Genomic DNA, 21419 nt, shown 5'->3' with positions numbered 1-21419 from the left:
CTGCAGAATTAATTTTTATTGACCCCAAAAGAGAAAAAGAGTTCAAAGTTAATTTATGAATGTTGAATCAGATATAACGGCATATGAAAGCGTTTATATTTTAACATTAACTGCATGCACTTTTATAAATACAGCCATCTTCACATCCGGTGCAAAATTGCACATTAAGCTTTTGAATAAGTCATCTTAACATATACGTGATTAATTAGTCGGAAAAAGATTAATTTAACAAAGACACCAGCAATGATAGGCAGAGTATCCAAACACTTCGACTTCACAGAGTGTGAGATATTCTGTTGTCTTGGAGATCTTGACAAATCTCCCCTTTGGTACAGACGAACAGTCGATGTCGACCACCAGCTGTGACAGAGTACCGGGACCAGCAAAGACACCACACGGAGTGTTGACATCGGATTCTGTCAGTCCTACAGTGACGGTAACATCCCAAAGCCGGTCTGACGTGTCTACAAAAGGTCAAATAATAGATGTTAATGTAAAATTGTAAACTGATATAAGCAATATTTAATAATAACTATGATTCCCGTATTGACTAGGATATAAATTACGGAACAGCGAATTTTTTTTCTTAAAATAGTTTGTAAATTATATTTTTCTTGCTATAAAATTATATTTTTCTTGCTATAAAGCTAACAAAGCCACAACTATTGCTTTGTTTTTTTTTTCCATTTAAACTTTACATTTCCAATCAAAGCTGTAATCAAAGCTGTAAATCGATAAAGCAGATGTTTAAACAAAGGTATTGTCTCCAATAATATATTTCGTTTACAATGCCGTTACTTTGTATGCTTACCTACTCCCCACTTGTCCATTCCTCTATTGAATATTCTGACAGATTTGATGGAATAAACAGCCTGCAGATCCACCAGCCACCACGGATTTGTGTCTCCACCCGCTGTGTGTGTACACTTGTCTTCGTATAAGTGTGTTCCGTTGTTGCCATCAACTGCAAACTTGGCAGAGTAGGTCACTCCATCCCATGTATGCGTTGATGATTGTTTTGCAGGTTTAATCAATGCAAGGTTGGAAACGGCTGTCGACCATATTACAAAAATATAGATATTTAGAGATAAGTTTGAAAAAAACAATACGTAAAACTGTTAAACAGTAAAACACAATTCACACATATTATATGAAACAAAATACAACATTTTCTTTTAAAGTTGTAAATTAACAAAGTACTTTTTCCTCTGTGGAGGCAATCTGCCATTTTCGCTTCTGTACATTGTATTACAGAATAACTTAATGCAATATTGCAACTTCTTTATTCTCTTTGAAAATATAAAATATATTTAAACAAACTATCTTCTTTGGTATCTAATGTGCGACTGAAGTAGCTAGCATTCCTGGAATTGACATAATTATTGTGAAAGGTTTATTTTTTTTCTAAAATAACTCCCACCTCTATAGCCCGAAGTAAGCTAGCTACATATATGTAGCACCTGGTCTGAATAAGAAATTAGATTAACGACCTTGGAAGTACAGTTCCTTACATGTTAAAATTTGGGATTTACGGCGCCTTAATCAAAAATATTTATCCGGTATATTTTTAAACAACTAAACATGAAACAGCGCGGTAATTTGTTACTTCTTTGTTTATGGACACGTGCTTTAATGTTGAAACGTGTTTAATAGCAGAAATAGCAATAAAGGGATGGCCCCATAAATATTCAATCATTTGTATCTAAAACATAACAATTTTAGATAAGTGTAAGAACACAAAAAGTATTCCTGAGACCTTTCGAATGAACTCAAGAAAAAGGGGCTGGTCCCTTAAATAAGGGACCAAGACACTCGTAAAGTCTCTTGCACTTACCTTTAAAACTATAAAGATTTTGTAATGCATTATAGAAGCAAAATTGTTGATCGTAATAAAATCAGTTTGTAAAATTGATTGTCACACCCATTAATAACGTTACTAAGGATTTTAGGGAACTAAAATCTTTAATGTGCCTTATGTGAAAAAGCAAAACACTTTGTTAAGCATTCTAAAGGATATTAGAAAGGTCTTCCGTTGGAAACGGAAGACCTTAATTATACATTATCTGAAAGAGAGGAATTGAGGGGGGATTCTGAAATTTCATTGATGTTATAATTGTATCGTTTATAAAATTGAACGGAAGACCTACTCGTAACTAGATCGTATATAGTTTTGGAATTACTGGTTAATGAGAAATCTTAAATTCACGACTACGTTTTTGCTATCAGTTGTAACTTGTATACATATAGCACAGGGAAATTCACTTTTTTGGAGCTCCAACTCCGCCCCGACCGAGGCTTGAACTCACGACCTCTGGAACCCATTCTCCTAGCAGTGAGCGGCCACAACTCGGCCATCTAGGCAAGACAGAAAATCTTCCTTTCGATAAGGAACGAACCTAGCGCGCGCGTACCGCGCACTACACAGTCTCTTGACATACGTGTGGAATACAGTTAAACGACAATTTGAGAGGATCGGAACGATACATTATATATATATATATATATATATATATATATATATATATATATATATATATATATATATACTAGGCAAAATTGCTAATGCACCACCTACTACTTCTTTGATTGTTTTAGATCTGAACGCAACAAAGATTGGTTAGTATATTATTTTAACAGTTTATAATAATACAGAAAATAAAACATCATTTGTTCTAATCTTATTGACCAGTTGCTTTGAGTACTGTTTATGAAACATTTGTACACCCCCCCCCCCCCCAATTATGTGATTCACTTATCAATATCAGGTGTGGGCTCCATTTGCTCGTATAAATGGGATCTGTCTGTCTTTTCGCCTAGTATTTACGCGACGCATTGGAATTCTTGCTCAGTCCCTCACACTTCCGGTTTGCGCAAATTTCCGGTACAACCTTGCAGTTGATGTGTGGTGCCTTTTAAACACTTTGTCTACCTTAAACGACATTTTTTTATTTAATAAGCATGCTGTGTCATGTTTTAGCAAATATCACCGGTAATCGTACAATTATTAACATTTTTTCTAACCTCACTAAAGAAGCATTCTGCCGAGACCACACCAACTGTCCTGCCACGCTCTTCTGCGATCAAACGCGTCATACCCCGTTGGGTTTTTTGTGTTGTTTTAGTAATGCATGAATCAATAATAAGATCACAAAAACGGAAGTAAAGATTTATCTTTCCAAAAGAAGTGTGAGCACGATTTGAGTATTTTTAAAGAACAGTCACGCTTCGGTTTAAGTCACGCTTTAAGTATTTATCTACGTCTTTTCTACGTTAATGTGACCACATCTAACCCCATGTAAATCATCATTGGAAAAGATATGAATCTCCACTACATAAAGATGCTTCACACAAGCTTCTTTGACCAATTAGAGAAGATTTTTCGAAAATACTATCATATTTTTGATAACGATGTATTTTCTGCCTCTGATTGGGCCGTAAACTTTAATTTTAACAGGCTTGAATCCCCTTCACCCTGGAGAGCTTTGTTCCAAGTTTGGTAGAAGTTAAAATTATGGATTTAGAGAAGAAGTCACATGTAAAAAGTTTACGGACAGACAGACGAACGTTGGACAAAAAGTTATTACAAAAACTCACGTAGGCTTTCAGATCCAAACACTTCGACTTCACAGAGTGTGAGATATTCTGTTGTCTTGGAGATCTTGACAAATCTCCCCTTTGGTACAGACGAACAGTCGATGTCGACCACCAGCTGTGACAGAGTACCGGGACCAGCAAAGACACCACACGGAGTGTTGACATCGGATTCTGTCAGTCCTACAGTGACGGTAATATCCCGAAGCCGGTCTGACGTGTCTAAAATAAGTCAAATAATAGATGTTAATGTGAAATTGTAAACTGATATTAGCAATATTTAATAATCATTATGAATCCCGTATTTATTAAGATGTAAATTACTTTAAAGCGAATTTTTTGTTCTAGAAATTGTTTGTAATTTATATTTTTCTTGCTATAAAGCTAACAAAGCCACAACTATTGATTTTTTTTTGCCATTGTACCTTTACAGTTGTAATCAAAGCTGTTAATCGATAAAGCAGATGTTTAAACAAAGGTATTGTCTCCAATAATATATTTCGTTTACAATGCCGTTACTTTGTATGCTTACCTACTCCCCACTTGTCCATTCCTCTATTGAATATTCTGACAGATTTGATGGAATAAACAGCCTGCAGATCCACCAGCCACCACGGATTTGTGTCTCCACCCGCTGTGTGTGTACACTTGTCTTCGTATAAGTGTGTTCCGTTGTTACCATCAACTGCAAACTTGGCAGAGTAGGTCACTCCATCCCATGTATGCGTTGATGATTGTTTTGCAGGTTTAATTAATGCAAGGTTGGAAACGGCTGTCGACAATATTACAAAAATACAGATATTTAGAAAAAAGTTTGAAAAAAAAAACAATACGAAAAACTGTTTAGCAGTAAAACAAAATTCAGACATATTATATGAAACAAAATACAACTTTTTTTTTTAAATTGTAAATTAACTAAGTATTTTTACCTCTGTGGAGGCAATCTGCCATTATTGCTTCTGTACATTGTTTTAGAGAATAACTTAATGCAATGTTGCAACTTTTTTATTCTCTTTGAAAATATAAAATATATTTTAACAAACTGCCTTCTTTGGTATCTAATGTGCGAATGAAGTAGCTAGCATTTAATGTGTTATGATTTTTTTCCCTAAAATAACCCTTACCTCTATAGCCTGAAGTAAACTAGTTACATATAAGTAGCCCCGGTCTGAATAAGAAATCAGTTCGGCGACTTTGAAGTTACAGTTTCTAACATGTTAAAAGGTGGGATTTACGGCGCCTTAATCTAAAACATTTTTCTGATGTAAATTAAATCAACCAAACATTGTTCGGTAGGTTTACCCAATGCGAGATCCAACAGAGCTGTCAATGAAATTACTCTAACCTGTTATTAAATTAATACACTAATAAATATTGTATTTCAACAAGATACAGCATTTATTTTAATAGCTGCTTATGAACAATGTATTCATTTTCATGTGTAGTCGATCTGTCATTTTTGCTTCTGTACATTGTTTTACAGAATAACTTAATTAAATGTTGCAACTTTTATCATTCTCTTTGAATGATCCTCTATGCATAAAAATATAACAATTTTCTGGATCCCTAAATAAGTAACCTTTTATTATTTTTTTTAAAGGGTATTAGATTTGAAAATTTATAATTAACATAATAAAATATGGTAAAATTATGTGCAAATCAATTACATGATATTGTGCCCACGGGAAAGGACCTTATGACATTCTTACCAAAACAGAAAAATAACGTCATAAAGATATGAGTTACGTAAGGAAAAAATCACGTCTGATAGTACAAAACAGCGCGGTAATTTGTTACTTCTTTGTTTATGGACACGTGCTTTAATGTTGAAACGTGTTTAATAGCAGAAATAGCAATAAAGGGATGGCCCCATAAATATTCAATCATTTGTATCTAAAACATAACAATTTAAGATAAGTGTAAGAACACAAAAAGTATTCGTGAGACCTTTCGAATGAACTCAAGAAAAAGGGGCTGGTCCCTTAAATAAGGGACCAAGACTCTCGTAAAGTCTCTTGCACTTACCTTTAAAACGATAAAGATTTTGTAATGCATTATAGAAGCAAAATTGTTGATCGTAATAATATCAGTTTGTAAAATTGATTGTCACACCCATTAATAACGTTACTAAGGATTTTAGGGAACTACAATCTTTAATGTGCCTTATGTGAAAAAGCAAAACACTTTGTTAAGCATTCTAAATGATATTAACAATTATACATTATCTGAAAAAGAGGAATTGAGGGGGGATTCTGAAATTTCATTGATGTTATAATTGTATCGTTTATAAAATTGAACGGAAGACCTACTCGTATATAGTTTTGGAATTACTGGTTAATGAGAAAAATCTTTAATTCACGACTACGTTTTTGCTATCAGTTGTAACTTGTATATATATAGCACAGGGGAATTCACTTTTTGGAGCTCCAACTCCGCCCCGACCGAGGCTTGAACTCACGACCTCTGGAACCCATTCTCCTAGCAGTGAGCGGCCACAACTCGGCCATCTAGGCAAGACAGAAAATCTTCCTTTCGATAAGGAACGAACCTAGCGCGCGCGTACCGCGCACTACACAGTCTCTTGACATACGTGTGGAATACAGTTAAACGACAATTTGAGAGGATTGGAACGATACATTATATATATATATATATATATATATATATATATATATATATATATATATATATATATATATATATATATACTAGGCAAAATTGCTAATGCACCACCTACTACTTCTTTGATTGTTTTAGATCTGAACGCAACAAAGATTGGTTAGTATATTATTTTAACAGTTATGATAATACAGAAAATAAAACATCATTTGTTCTAATCTTATTGACCAGTTGCTTTGAGTACTGTTTATGAAACATTGGTACACCCCCCCCCCCCCCCCCCAATTATGTGATTCACTTATCAATATCAGGTGTGGGCTCCATTTGCTCGTATAAATGGGATCTGTCTGTCTTTTCACCTAGTATTTACGCGACGCATTGGAATTCTTGCTCAGTCCCTCACACTTCCGGTTTGCGCAAATTTCCGGTACAACCTTGCAGTTGATGTGTGGTGCCTTTTAAACACTTTGGCTACCTTAAACGACATTTTTTATTTAATAAGCATGCTGTGTCATGTTTTAGCAAATATCACCGGTAATCGTACAATTATTAACATTTTTTCTAACCTCACTAAAGAAGCATTCTGCCGAGACCATACCAACTGTCCTGCCACGCTCTTCTGCGATCAAACGCGTCATACCCCGTCGGGTTTTTTGTGAGGTTTTAGTAATGCATGAATCAATAATAAGATCACAAAAACTAACTTTAGTAAAGAAAAATTCTATAAATTTAACTTTGAATTTTGAATATTTTTCTATACATTTGTAAATCCCTACACAGAATTTTTTTTCTACAAGTGATAAAAAGTCTAAAAATAGTGATAACCGTCTATTAAGACACACATATTGCTTTTAAATTAACTACAAAAAAACATTATGTAATCTTTCAATAAAACAGTTACATATTGTCCAATTCTATTCACATGTATGTATTTGTGAAATAGGCAAGAACTTAAGGAGCGTTTATAATGCGGGAAATATGCATGGCATAAAAACTACAGTAAACATTATTTTTAAAATTTTCTTTGTTACAAAAACCAAAGGAAATTATTTGAAAGAAATACATGTAACTGTAAGAATTGTACGGGTCTTCTATAATCATAACAAAAGCGAATTTTACAACATTTGATGGTCTATACTACAGCCCTACCTATATTAAAGAGCTGTCTGCCATTTACAAATGATTATAAAAAATAATCTGTTCAAAATATATACGTTTATTAAGAATTGTTTAGCATTTTCAATATATTTTTTTTGAATGTCAAAAGCGAAATGCAATTATTTAATAAGCCCCTAAAAATCGCATTAAGATGGTGTGTTGCAACCACTATTGAAATAAAACCACTATTGAAATAAATTAATTCAATAGTGGTTGGTAATGCATTTCATTAGAAAAATCACTTTGCAACCACTATCAAAATAAAACCACTATTGAAATAAATTATAAAATATAGTGGTTGGGAATGTATTTCATTTGAAGTATCACTTTGCAACCACTATTGAAATAAATTATTTCAATAGTGGTTGGGAATGTATTTCATTTGAAGTATCACTTTGCAACCACTATTGAAATAAATTATTTAAATAGTGTTCCGGGATGTATTCCATTTTGAAAATCAATTTACAGACACTGTTTAAGTACAATTACTATTAAAAAAAAATTTAATCGCAGCTTAGAATGAATTTCTCTATTAATATTACTTTGAAAATTTATATTTTTTTCTTTACATTTCTCTTTCTACAAACATATCATGTCCTATGCATATTGTATATTATTTGCACAATAGTGAACATCTTGCAAATTGCCAGAACTTCTATTCAAACACCCTGCAGCTGTATATTGAATAATTATTTATTGATAAATATTATTATAAATATCACTATTGAGATAAATTATTTCAATAGTGGTTGGGGGTGTACTTCATTATGACTAATATTGAAATATATTATTTCAATAGTGGTTAAGAATGCGTTTCATTTCAGCCACTATTGAAATAAGTTATTTCAATAGTGGTTAGGGATACCTTTCATTTCAATCACTATTGAAATAAAGTATTTCAATAGTGGTTGATGATGCAGTTCAGTTTTATGTATATTATTATGTCTGTTTGTAACACTTTCCTTTCTGCTAGGGGAGTTTCTGAATATAAGAAGTGTGTCCTATGAGATGATAGATTCCTTTTTGATTATGATGTTCTTTGATTTACCTCTATATGGTCATGTTTCCCATACCACCTGTCATCTGGAACCGAAAGTGTTATGCACAGTCTGAATAATAGGCATTAAAATGACATGCATTCCTACCCCTATTGAAATATTTTATTTCAATAATGGTTGTAATAAACCGCATCCTTAATCATAATTGAAATAATCTACTTCAATAGTGGTTGTAATGAAATGCATACCTAACCACTATTGAAATAATTTATTTCAATAGTGGTGTTAATGAAACGCATACCCAACCACTATTGAAATAATTTATTCATTCAATAATGGTCATAATGAAGTACATCCCCAACCACTATTGAAATTATTTATCTCAATAGTGATATTTATTATAGCATATATCTATAATGACATGTTTGCTATCAATTATTTTTTAATATGCAGGGGTTTTGAATAGAAGTTATTGCGTTGTCCTCTGGTACAAATAATTTACAATTTTCATAAAACATCATATATCTATAGAAAGAGAAATAGGTAAAGAAAAAAACATGAAAACAATTCTATATGTTAATCTGCGAGGATTGGTTATTTCTGCACAACAGTAAAAATCCTAAAATAAGTACATTTATTTCACAGTCTTCATTATCATTACCGTAAACTATGCAAGTCTTTAGTGCCTTAATTGTGTATTTGAAATTGTTTGTTAGATAAAAACAAATGTATATGCATGCTTATTTGCGAGAATTGGTTATTTATTTCTTCACAGCAGTGAACATTGCAACATAACTGTGTATTTAAAATTATTTGTTAGATTTCTTTTATTTCAAAATAGTTTGCAAATATGATATTTAACTTATTTCATTCCAAATTTGTTACAATAGTGATTACATAGTTATATTCATAAAGTAATTCATTCCCATCTACGATTGCAAAAATTAATTTACTAGGAGTTGAACTTTAATGGTGTCTGTAAAGTAGTTCTTTTAATGAAATACATCCCCAACTTCTATTAAAATCATTACTTCAATAGTAGTAGTGGTTGCTAAGTGAGATCCTTGAAGTGAAATACATTCCCAACCCCTATTAAAATAATTTATTTCAATAGTGGTTTTATCTCAATAGTGGTTGCAAAGTGATTTTTCAAATGAAATGCATTCCCAACCACTATTGAAATAATTTGTTTCAATAGTGGTTTTATTTCAATTTGAAATAGGATAATTATGGTTGAACTTTATTAATTCCAATAATAACAAATCTTTAAAAAAAAACAATTAACATGTTAATCCTACTTGAAAGGCATTGTTAATTTTAGCAAATGCCAAAATATAGAAATATCAAGACGTTAGTCTTAAATGGAGGGGGGAAAAAGAAAACCGTTAAACTTACCACAATCTGGAATGTCACAAAGTTCCCAGCGTTTGTACGGATCTGTGGTGTAACACCACGGCGATGGTTCCCCATCCGGGTTTCTGCAGTAGTTTTCAGGATAAGAAGTGTATCCATGGGAATGTGGAGACTGCGCACTCCATACCTGGCAGGTCCTTCCGCTTTGTGTGACGTTTTTCTTCCCGGAATAATCCCAACCACTGCTTGATCTTTTACAGTCCTCTTGATTTCCTAATTCTGAAACATAAAAAAGATGCAGTAGTATTCAGTAATTTGAAACATCTCGGCCGTCTTTCGTTTTCGTTTTTCAGGTGAAAAACCTTTTGTTTTACTTATGTTTTTTTATTATTATTTTTCTTCTCTTTTTTCAGGGAAAGCTTTTTTATTTCAAGAAATATTGAAGCAATTTCTTCTTTATGTAATTATTGGCCTTTAAAAATTATGGTACCAAATGACCCTTCGCTTGTTAACTCCCAGAACTTACAAAGTTATTGCCCTTGTGTACGAAAAGCTTGTTCTAGCTACTCCTCTGAAACCATGAATTATAGCGACTTGAAATTTTTACCAATGTCTTCAGTACATTTAGAGGGTTTTTCAATTTTTCATACCGAAAGAATTCGAGGCCCCCTTCTAGTAGTTATTGTCCCTGAAAGTATTTAAGATTCTATAAAATCACTTCCAACGTTTTTATTATTTGACATAGAGACTTCAGATAACACTTGGGATGGAAACGTCTGCTTTGGCCAAACAAAGTGACACAAAGGTCAAAGGTCAAGGTTTATTCATAAGTTTTCGTATCTCTTTGGTTGAGGGTGATATAGAGAAATTTTATCAAGGATGTAGTAGGACGTCTTAAAAAATTTCTAAATGGAGCCATTCAGCTCCCACCTTGAAATAGTCAGTGAGTTGTTGCCCCTTTTGTACGAAATGTTTGTTATCGCTACTCCTCTGAAACCATAAGTGAAAGAGACTTAAAACGTTTACAAATGTCCTCAGTGCACTTAGAAGTTTCTTCAATTTATTGATCCCAAAAGGGCCAAAAGTCCCCTTCTGGCAGTAACTCACCTTTGAATTTCATTGATTTCACAAACACATACGAAATAACCCCCCCCCCCCTTATTATATTCGACTTTGACCTTTGATCTTGTGACCTTGACCTCTTAGAACTGGTGTGTAATAAGTATCTGTAACAAATATTTATCAGATTCATTTATACGTACAATTAACTCTTTCAACCCCCCCCCCCCCCTTATTTTTGTTTAAAGGTTTGACCTTTGACTTAAATTTAATGGTTTATTTTACAGTCCTGCACATAATCTTGGCACACAAATATTGAAGTTATCACTTTGCATGAAAAAGAAAAAGAAAGAAGAAACAAAATATGCGAAAAGCCCTCATTTTTTCAGCTACTAAACTCGTAAAAAAGTATTTTATTTTTTATTTATAGACATAAAAATAGCGTTTAAAAATATATTACGGAATGGATATCAACATTGACAATCCTCACTATCAAAACTGATGCTTAATTTGATATGAGGACGTAGAAAATTGCTACATGCGTTGATTTTTTGTTAAAGTAGACGCCAGACTTTTTTTGCACCGAGGCATAATAAAAATCAATCATAAATTTAAACTTTCTTTAACCTAACATAAATTTGTTCCAAAGTTTGCATTTTCTGTCATTGCACTTGATAGTCACGAAAAATATTAATTACAAAAGACTGGAAATTAAAATTAAAATTAAATTTTAAAAAAAGTAATGTTGAAAGGACTTTTTGGGGGTTGAAATATTATGATATTGTAAATTTATCCCTTCAAGCATTTCAGTACCAAAAGAAGCCAGGAATTTATGAAATGATTAAATGCTGCATCAGACCTGATGTCCTCAGAGCATTAATATTTACGCATCTGAACCCTGTTATGTTTCAAAACAACAGTATATTTTAACAAAAGGTGTGAAGAGTACAGTATATATGCATTTTTATTTTTGACACAACTACTTAAAAAACACTTTTACAGTAAATTAAGTTATTACATGAACGAAAACGATGAAGATCAAAAGTTAGATGGAAACATATGACCAAGTAAGAGAAAAATGCAAACACACATAAAAAGAAGTGGATAAACATTAAAATCTAATTCTAACTCGATGAAATAAAGAGAAACACAAGAGCGAGATATTTCATTTTACAGAGAGAAGAGAAATAAATATATACCTTCATTACAGCGTACCCCTGTCCATCCATCGGCACACGAACACGTGAAACACCCGTCCTTCTGTGTGAAAGTTCCTCCGTTCTTACATGGATTGTCCAAACATTGATTCATATCTTTAAATCAAAAATGATAATATACCGTTTTTGATAGAACACTAAGGCAAGATATTATATAAATAGTGCCTGTTTGGGAGGGTAACAGTTGAAATTGACACCCCGAGAAAACCATTGTCAACCGACGCGAAGCGGAGGTTGACAATGGTTTTCGAGGGGTGTCAATTTCAACTGTTATCCTCCCAAACAAGCACTATTTATTTTGTTATACTGAATGTCTTTTTTAAAATTCCTAAGAAAATTTTACTGCTTTTAAATAGGAATAACGTGAATTCTACAGCGAACCGTACGCGCATAATTTTCGCGCATGTAACATTTTTTAATTTACCCGTTGCCAAGTGCGTTGCTAACGCTGAGGGTAATATAAAATATTATTAACTGCATCTTAACCAATCAGATTTCAGTATTTAACATGAAAGTATAACAATGTTTGTTAGAAATGGGATACCAAATTCAACAAATGTTTGGCGATACCCTTCACTTCAGACGCAAGTAAAGTTTCAAGTAGCAAACAAGAATTAATGTCACACAACCAACGGGGTTCGGTTGTTTTATAGTACAGAAACTTATCATTTGTTTCAAAAGACAAAATATGTTTTAAATTGAAACATTTAAATGTATTTAAATTGTAATAAAGGCTTGATATTCAGTCAAACAGACCCGATTTTCTGTTTAATTTATTTCGATGGTTTATCAGCGACTTTTGAAAACGCTACGAAATATTAAAATGTTTAGACTGCATACCTTTACTAGAATTATTGTTGTATTTTTCTGTTTTATATAAATAATTCTCGTCAGTTTTGTCATTGATTTCATTAATGGAATCTGTAAGAGATATTGAAATGGAAACACTCGAACTAAAACAAGTTTTAATGACATGCCTATGTAGAATTATTGATATATTGTTCTCGTAATTTCGGTCTTTACAAGAAAAGTGTTAAAATGTGTTCATTTTAATATTGCCCCCGGGAAATATGATTCTTCCAGCGGGAAAAAATATCTTCATAGCTCCTTTACAATCATGTAATAAATGTATAATATTTGTTTGATTGCATTGCTTGTTTTAATTCTGTGAATAATTTACTTCAATCATGTAATAAATGTATAATATTTGTTTGATTGCATTGCTTGTTTTAATTCTGTGAATAATTTACCTCTAATTTATTATCACAAATAATGTCAATATAAATAAAGCCATGTATATTCTATATTCCATTTTTATTCTTTCAAGCCATTTCAAATGTTGAAAAATGTTTTAAGGGTAATGTTTACTCAGGGTCGATAAAATTCCACTACTAGAAACAAAAAGTTACTTTTAGTACATTGTCGTCCAGCTATAATGGTACTATTGTTTACTTTAAAAAACTAAGTTAAAATCCTACTTTTATGCTAGTTACTTTTAAATATTAATTGAAATTTTCGTCAAAAGTGTTGTTCAATTTGCCATAAATAACTAGAGCTGAGCTCGTTGTTGCAAGCAACGAGGAGGTCTTCCGCAACAGCTCCAAGTTAAGAAAGGATTGTCAATCAGTTTAATAACACCCCCCCCCTTCCGTACACTTTTCAGGGTCTGATAATTATTGATAGGAGGTCATTTTCACACTACCTTAACTTCTAATCAATCAGGGCTTTAGAAAATCAATTCGAACTCTTGAATATTAGGTCATGCCTCTATGTTCTATGTATTATTGTAACCTCCAAACTGTAGAGTATTGAAGAGTTGGACCTCTCGTAAAACAGATAAAGGTATGTCTGTGATAAGTTGGGGATATATTTGGACAAGAAAAGTATTAGCAGTGACTTTAAAACACTTTTACGCATTCCCTCTAAGCAAAATGAAAGCGGAAATGCATGTCTTCATGTGAAACGCTTGTTCTATATTCATTTAGAAAATAATTAAAACTTAAAAGATTCAAAGCAAAAACATAGTAAAAATTAGCAATTTTGAAAACATAAATTTCGATGTTATAATTCAACTAGTGCAATTGAAAAAAAAAACTAAAATACAAAATTCAGAGGACAACATTTAAAGTGTCAATTTTAAAGATTTCAAACTTTGGATTATTTGCTTTGAACCATGATATGAAATGTCCGGGAACAAATGCCCCCCAAAAAATTAAAAAGAGAAATAATTCGAACCAAAATCCAATTTACAATACACCCTGAAAATTTGAAGGAAATCGGACGACAAACAAAAACGTAATCAAGGTTTGAAAAACGTCTAGGAGAAGAATAACAATAATGAAGAGTTACCATCAGAATCAGTACAAGGTCTTCCGTTGGAAATGGAAGACCTTAATAAAACGATTTGGAGGGTCTCAAACAGTAATATATATATATATATATATATATATATATATATATATATATATATATTTATATATATATATATATATATATATATTCAAAATGACATCAAAGTTTAGATTTCAATTAAATTTTAAATTTAAATAATTTTTTTCTTCATTACCATTTTGAACTGGTCTATAATTTTCCTTTTAAATGTCAGCCAGTGATATGAACGCAATAAAACACTCATAAAATTGGCAAAATTATGAAACACATAATATATTCAGTTTGCGATTAATTGTTACAGAAAAAAAATAAAATATCAACCTCCGAGTAAACCTTATCAGTAATACGGTATCGTTAAAGCTAAGACATTAGCTATAATAATATTAACCAGAGAATCCAAGCACTTCAACTTCACACATTGTAAGATACTCGGTTGTCTTTGAGATCTTTACAAATCTCCCCTGTGTTAATGCCGGACAGTCGATAACAACCAGCTGTGATTGAGTACCGGGACCAGCAAAGAAACCACAGGGAGTGTTAATATCTGATTCTGTCAGCCCTACAGTGACGGTAATATCCCGCAGTCGGTTTGACTCATCTATAATAGGTCAAAAAACAGATGTTAGAAATAAAAAAAAAAATTAAAGATTTCATTATTTTTAAATTTGAATTTATTTCTTCATCATATTGTTCCTATGTATGGTTTTTGTAAGTATGAATCATTTTACAACGAAAACATCTGCGATCAAATAATAGTTGATAATTTATAAAATTATACTTAAAAAAGAAAATTGAATAGCTATATAAAACGTTTGTTGGTTTTTTTTTTTTGACAAATATTTAGTTTTTTATTTTTACAGCAAATTTTAGCTGTTTTTGTCCATCCATTACGTTTCAATTTACAATGTCGTCACTCTCTAAGCTTACCTGCGTACTCATCCGGTCCTCTGTTGAGTATTTTGACAGATGTGATGGAATACACAGCCTGCAAATCCACCCTCCACCACGGATTTATATCTGCCAATCCCGTGTGGGCACAAAGACCTTCGATCACGTTTGTACCTCTGTTACCATCTACTGCAAGCGTGGCCGAATAGGTTAAAAATGTTGACGACTGTTCGGCAGGTTTACCTTTTGCAAGTTCCATCGGAACTGTCAATGATATTACAAAACTGTTTAGAAATACAATAGAGAGGTTGAGATTTCAAACGTGTACGGGTACGTGTACGTGAACTAGGGGAATCACCTAAATTCTTCGCGTATTACGTCATCAGTTTTTGTGACGACATGGTTTCTACACGTTCTCTTAACTTGTAGAGTGTCGTCTACACGTAAGTACAAACGTGTAGCTTTTTACAACAAATAAAATCTTATTGATGAGTGAGTGTATTCTTGTGATACATTATATAGATTTTTAAACTTCATTGCATGAAAATTGATAAGAAATTTACCAGTTATTTGGAATTAACTAAATAAATTCATGTCACAAAACTGCGTCGATTTACGTACACATTTATATCCTACAAGTTAAGAAATCTCAACTGATAAATTACAAAAACGTGAACGTGTACGTGTAGTTTTAACACCCGTACGCGTACCCGTACACGTTTAAAATCTCAACCTCTCTAATATAATTCAGCAACCGTACATTTATCAAGACAGAACAATTACTTTATTAGCTGATAATTCAAAATGTAATTATATCTGCTTATTTTTGTATCCTCTATTCTACTAGAACCCGCCCATTTACTTCATTTTTCTATATTTATTTATTGCAAGGACAGGATCATAATTCACTCTTAGTGAGAATCAATAATATGCCCATTATTAAAATATAAAGCGATTCAAGCTATTTTCATAAACCAAGATGTGTCACTTTTGTCACTCACATTTTTAGAAAAGGTCAAAAGTATGGTAGATATTTGTATAATTCAACGAATAAAACGGGGTTGCTGACATATGTTAGGGATGCCACCCTTTCATCATGATCACAATATACGTGTGTGATCTAAGTTTGTCTTTGTCCATAACATAAAGCAAACTTAGAAATATATTACCTAAGTCATGCTTATGTTAAATAAACCGAATGAAATCTTCATTTTCTTTATCGAATTAGAATGTATCGGTAATAAATCATTATCTTGGGTTAATATCTTGTTTCTTTATAGAAACCATTGTTTGATATCTTTGATATAATAATAAGTAGAAGTAAATGAACATACACAAAATTAAAGGTGATATATATATATATATATATATATATATATATATATATATATATATATATATATATATATATATATATATATATATATATATATATATGCACCCAACATTTGATAAAAGCTCTAAAAAAAATCTGCGGCATTTATTTTTGGTCTACTGTTGTTACCTCTTTGTTTTGACGAATATTCACTGGTTTAGTTATTCTCGAAACCTGCCTCTGGCGTGATATCGAGCTGACGTTAAACGTTGATGGAATAATATAGTGAATTGAATTTTATCTTTTGTTCTAGATCTTACCTCGACAATGCAATTCCTATATTCTGAAGAAGTGGATGTTTTAAAATTGAGACAATCGTCGTCTTTAAAGTCAATGAGGGATTTTCTTTCTTCAAACGTCTTTTTTTAGTTTATCAAGTTTTGTTAGTTTAGATATAATGTTATTCTTGTAAATTGACCATTACGTGGTACCTACATGTATTCAGCAGTCCACTTCCATACTTTATGAAAAAATTTTCAACCTCATAATGTCTGCTAGTAATATTTAAATCAATTAAACCAAACTTTGATATTGTGCAATATTAAGACATTAATTTTGTGGACATCAGTTGATTAATACACTGTACATGTATTCAAATGCTGAATTGAAATAATTAAGATAAAACTTATAAATGTAGGTCAACAAACCTTAGAATAAACAAAACATCTCTATAGACCGCCGACGTCTTGTGCAAATCGTCCTAGCTAAGCACTCTTATACTTACTGACTTAAGTCTAAGAATGCACCCCAGTCTCACTTAAGCAGTTTCAGACTTAAGTACCCTTTACGTTACGAGCCCCTGATCACCCAGGTCTAAAATTCAAAATGTTGGCTGGATGGAAATGGGGAATTGCAGAATGTTCGCTAAGTGAGAATTAATTCATGCGGCACATTAAGGGTTAAAAATTTTATTACCGAAAATATACCTAATTACGTAACTAATGGGCATGGCAATGATTTTTCCAAATAGCTATTGATACAATACACGATTTTCATTAATTTGTACATGTAATAGACTTTAATAACAATGTTGTTCACTTTCACAACATATGTGATTGAAAATCTTAGGGGTTTGTCCTGTAGGTCCTTAATGGAGAGATAAATAGAATAGGTTTTTTGATAAAGAGGGATTAATGAAAATTATCAGTACTAACATTTTGTCTTTTACAATGCTTAACAAATAAGTCCCCTTCTCTTGCGTCAAAATTCGAAGACTCTGGCCTCTATAAACCTATATTTATATATAAACCTCTCTCTCTCTCTCTCTCTCTCTCTCTCTCTCTCTCTCTCTCTCTCTCTCTCTCTCTATATATATATATATATATTTGCGCGTTTATACAAAGTGTGTTAAGCTAGATACAAAGAACATGGAATAATAAAGCAACGATAAAAATATAGAAAATTTTACTTAACAAAAAAAAAAATGATTGAAATATACATATATTTTATTCATACCATTTCTTTTGCTCCTTTGATGTTTATACGAGGTCCCTGCGTTTGCTTCTGATATGATCAGAACAACCTGAATTTCAATAAAAAATAATAAATTGCATCATTAGATATTACTCTCTCTATATATATTATCAACATTTTGTCTTCATTTCCCATCATGCAATCGATCCGTGTCTCAAAGTATTTTTTTTCAAATCTTAATAATTAATGACTGATTTATTTTCAGTGTTACATGTAAGATTATGCTAAATCAAACATAACGATAGACGACATAAATAAGAATTAAAATAAAATCAATGAACAGGAGACCCCCAGTCCTTTACTGTCACAAATATTACTATAGCCCGTGCACAGACCTGTCGAAGAGGTCTTCCTTCCGATTTTTGATACAATACTATGCAATACTGTTGACTCGTACTTTCGGATAATCTATAGTATTACAAATAGTAAAACACGCTTATAATGAATTGACGCTTATAGGGAAGTGATTTTCATACCCTGTGACTTTATTACATGTTGTAAACTTGATTGATTTAACGAACTACGTTTATAACGAGGTAAAATTAACTGTCCCTTGGACTTCGTTATAAGCGTGTTTTACCGATCTTAAATAATGCTTACATATTGTAACAAATTGTCTTCAATTTTTACATTACAGCACTCTAAAGTCCCCATTAAACAGTTTGATTATATACATGTAATACACTTGCTTGGCAACAGTTTTTACGAATAGATGTCGATACGATCAACAATTTTGTTACTGTAATGAATTACAAATCTCAATCTTTTTCAGCTTTTGTGTAAAACTTTAAGAGGCTAATAAGGGTTAAATTAATAACGCGGCCATGCAATACTGTGAGCAATTCAGTTTAAAAAGTAACGTTACAATTGGTGAAATCCATTTAAATCACCAGTACAATATCCCTTAACCTTTTTTAAAGTTAGATTATAGCCTTTTAGAAAAGCAAACTGATCCAGACTAAAATGATAAACAAAGAACTCTCTATTTAAAAGCGTTTCAAGCATTTTAGTAAACTCGTAAAACGCTATGATATTGTTATAAAAAAATTACAATTATTTAAACTGGTAATAAAAATATACTACCGTCATCAAGTATAACATCTTCTGCATTGTTGTCTTTATATAAGCGTTGGTACAAGTGATTTCACTTTGTCGGTGCATTATTTATAAAAGAGTTTCCTGACAGATAATTTCTGCAATCAACTCAAGTGATGACATCAGATTCAACGTAATTTGTTTCCTGGAAGGGAAAAAAAGGAAACAAAAATAATTGGACTGATATTTTACACTGACATTAATGAATTACATAATTTGAAAAAAAATCTGCAAAATAAATATTCATAACATTCCATTTTGTTAGTAAGGTACCTCATAGCATCATATTTAAAAGTTCTGTTTTTAGTTAATTGTATAAAATAACACTTGATTACTGATTCAATTAACAAATAATAAGTACATGTATGTCATTATGTTAATTTAATTTTATTTATACCGTGTGGCAGTAATTACACAATTTGCAACATAATTTGGTATTTCCCGACACCCATTAACACTAAAACTTACAACACGAAAGAGAAATCCATAAAAAACAGAAATCATCAGTTTAAATAATAACACAGCTCTAAAGTGAATTTTGTTTTTTCTTGGAAAATAATTCAGAAATTTCAACAATTTTAATTACACTTTTTGGTTCATTGAATGATCAAGAGCTCTCTCTCTCTCTCTCTCTCTCTCTCTCTCTCTCTCTCTCTCTCTCAATCCAAATGTTATAGTTTTTTTTTTATATTTACAAGATGACTTTCAAATAAAATAATGTTATGCGTTATGGCATACAATTAAAAGATTAATATGAAATATTTGTAGTTTTTCTTTTTTAACTTTGTGGTTAGCTTCAGGGACGCAGATGTAATGCATCATTTGCTTGACCCTTTTTTTTTTAAATTTTAAACATTTCACTCATCAAAGTAAGGAAAAACGATTGAACACTGAACTATTTTATACGCTTAGTACAACTCACAAATAAGTAATCAACTTCAATTGTTTTATTTACCTGGATTTTAAAAATAAACACACTGCTTTTTTTTTTACATCATAAGTGAACTAAGTAGAAATAAACAATGATTGAGAAATTTATGAGTCAACTCTCAAGCACATACTTGTGTAGTGACCATTTATGATACAGTATGCACTAATGATATATAGTAGTCATATTTTCAACCAAATCGATTATATTTGAAATAAAATCGTTCAAGTTTGCATCTCTGTCTATCTCATTGCACTTAAAAATTTAAGGTTTTTTTCGCGTGTCACAAAATATGCCACAATGGGGAAAATGTGTTGCATTTGGAATTTTGCTAGTCATTTTTTGGCGATTTAAAAAGTTTCTTATAGAAAAATAATACAGAATATAATTTCTGCGTATTAAAAAAAAATCGGTTTAAAAGACATCATGAAGAAAGCGAAATTTAAATCGTCGCGAAAATTACCGGATATACGTAAGCTCTTAATTTCACAATGAAACATAGAATCTAAGAAAAAAAAAGTTGACATTTCTGAATAGTCGACAATTTTCCGAGAAGTGAACAAAATTGAGCAAAGTGCTGTGTAATTTATCTTCAATTTCTGTTGTTTGTTGGGTAATTTCCATCAGGGAATGTGAAGGTTAACTAAGACTTATACCACACAGTCGCTTGCAATAAAATTAATATCACGATAAAAAGCAACAGTCGACGGATTTGATCAAAAATTGTTTTGATTTCTAAAAAATATTATCACAAATTTTAAATGATTTATCTTTTATATAAAATCGTTCATGTTTGCATCTCTGTCCATCTATTTATCCTTAAAAATGCAATAAAAGCTATTTTTCTTTCTTCTAACAAACAAGAGAGAGAGAGAGAGAGAGAGAGAGAGAGAGAGAGAGAGAGAGATGATTAATTGAGAGAGAAAGTGATCTGTATTTATTCTTCATATAAAATCGGTCATTCTTGCATTTATGTCTGTTTCTTTGTACTTAAAATATAATATTGGCTATCTTCTTACTTGTATACAAACGAGAAAAAGAAAAAAAGAGAGGGAAAAAAGAGAGGCAGACAGACAGAAAGAGAGAGACAGAGACAGATAGACAGACAGACAGACAGTATTATTGCAGTAAGAAAAAGCCCTTTTTTTTCATAAAAGCCATTGAATGCACTAGAAATTGTTCCCATTCCTGAATAATTGTATAATTTTCCATGAAATGTATAATTTTTTCAAAAAATGAACACGTTATATGTGATTAATTTAACTTCAATTTCT

The 21419-nt window shown here is 31.7% G+C and overlaps 1 protein-coding gene across 1 annotated transcript; it reads right to left on the bottom strand.

Annotated features, from left to right (window-relative positions):
- Positions 1 to 225: 225 nt before the first annotated feature.
- Positions 226 to 19321, bottom strand: LOC105339023 (uncharacterized). The gene is made up of 10 exons (XM_066078313.1): positions 19206 to 19321; positions 18105 to 18171; positions 15314 to 15538; positions 14775 to 14984; positions 11978 to 12091; positions 9762 to 9998; positions 4124 to 4363; positions 3595 to 3813; positions 812 to 1051; positions 226 to 464 (listed from the first exon to the last, which is right to left on the bottom strand). Exons 1-10 carry the CDS (start codon positions 19281 to 19283, stop codon positions 226 to 228), a joined length of 1869 nt encoding a protein of 622 aa, XP_065934385.1. The 5' UTR covers positions 19284 to 19321.
- Positions 19322 to 21419: the final 2098 nt, after the last annotated feature.

Source organism: Magallana gigas, chromosome 1 (assembly GCF_963853765.1).
Source record: "Magallana gigas chromosome 1, xbMagGiga1.1, whole genome shotgun sequence".
NCBI lineage: Eukaryota > Metazoa > Mollusca > Bivalvia > Ostreida > Ostreidae > Magallana > Magallana gigas.
The sequence above is the reverse complement of the archived record's forward strand: the minus strand, read 5'-3'. Positions and strand labels throughout refer to the sequence as shown.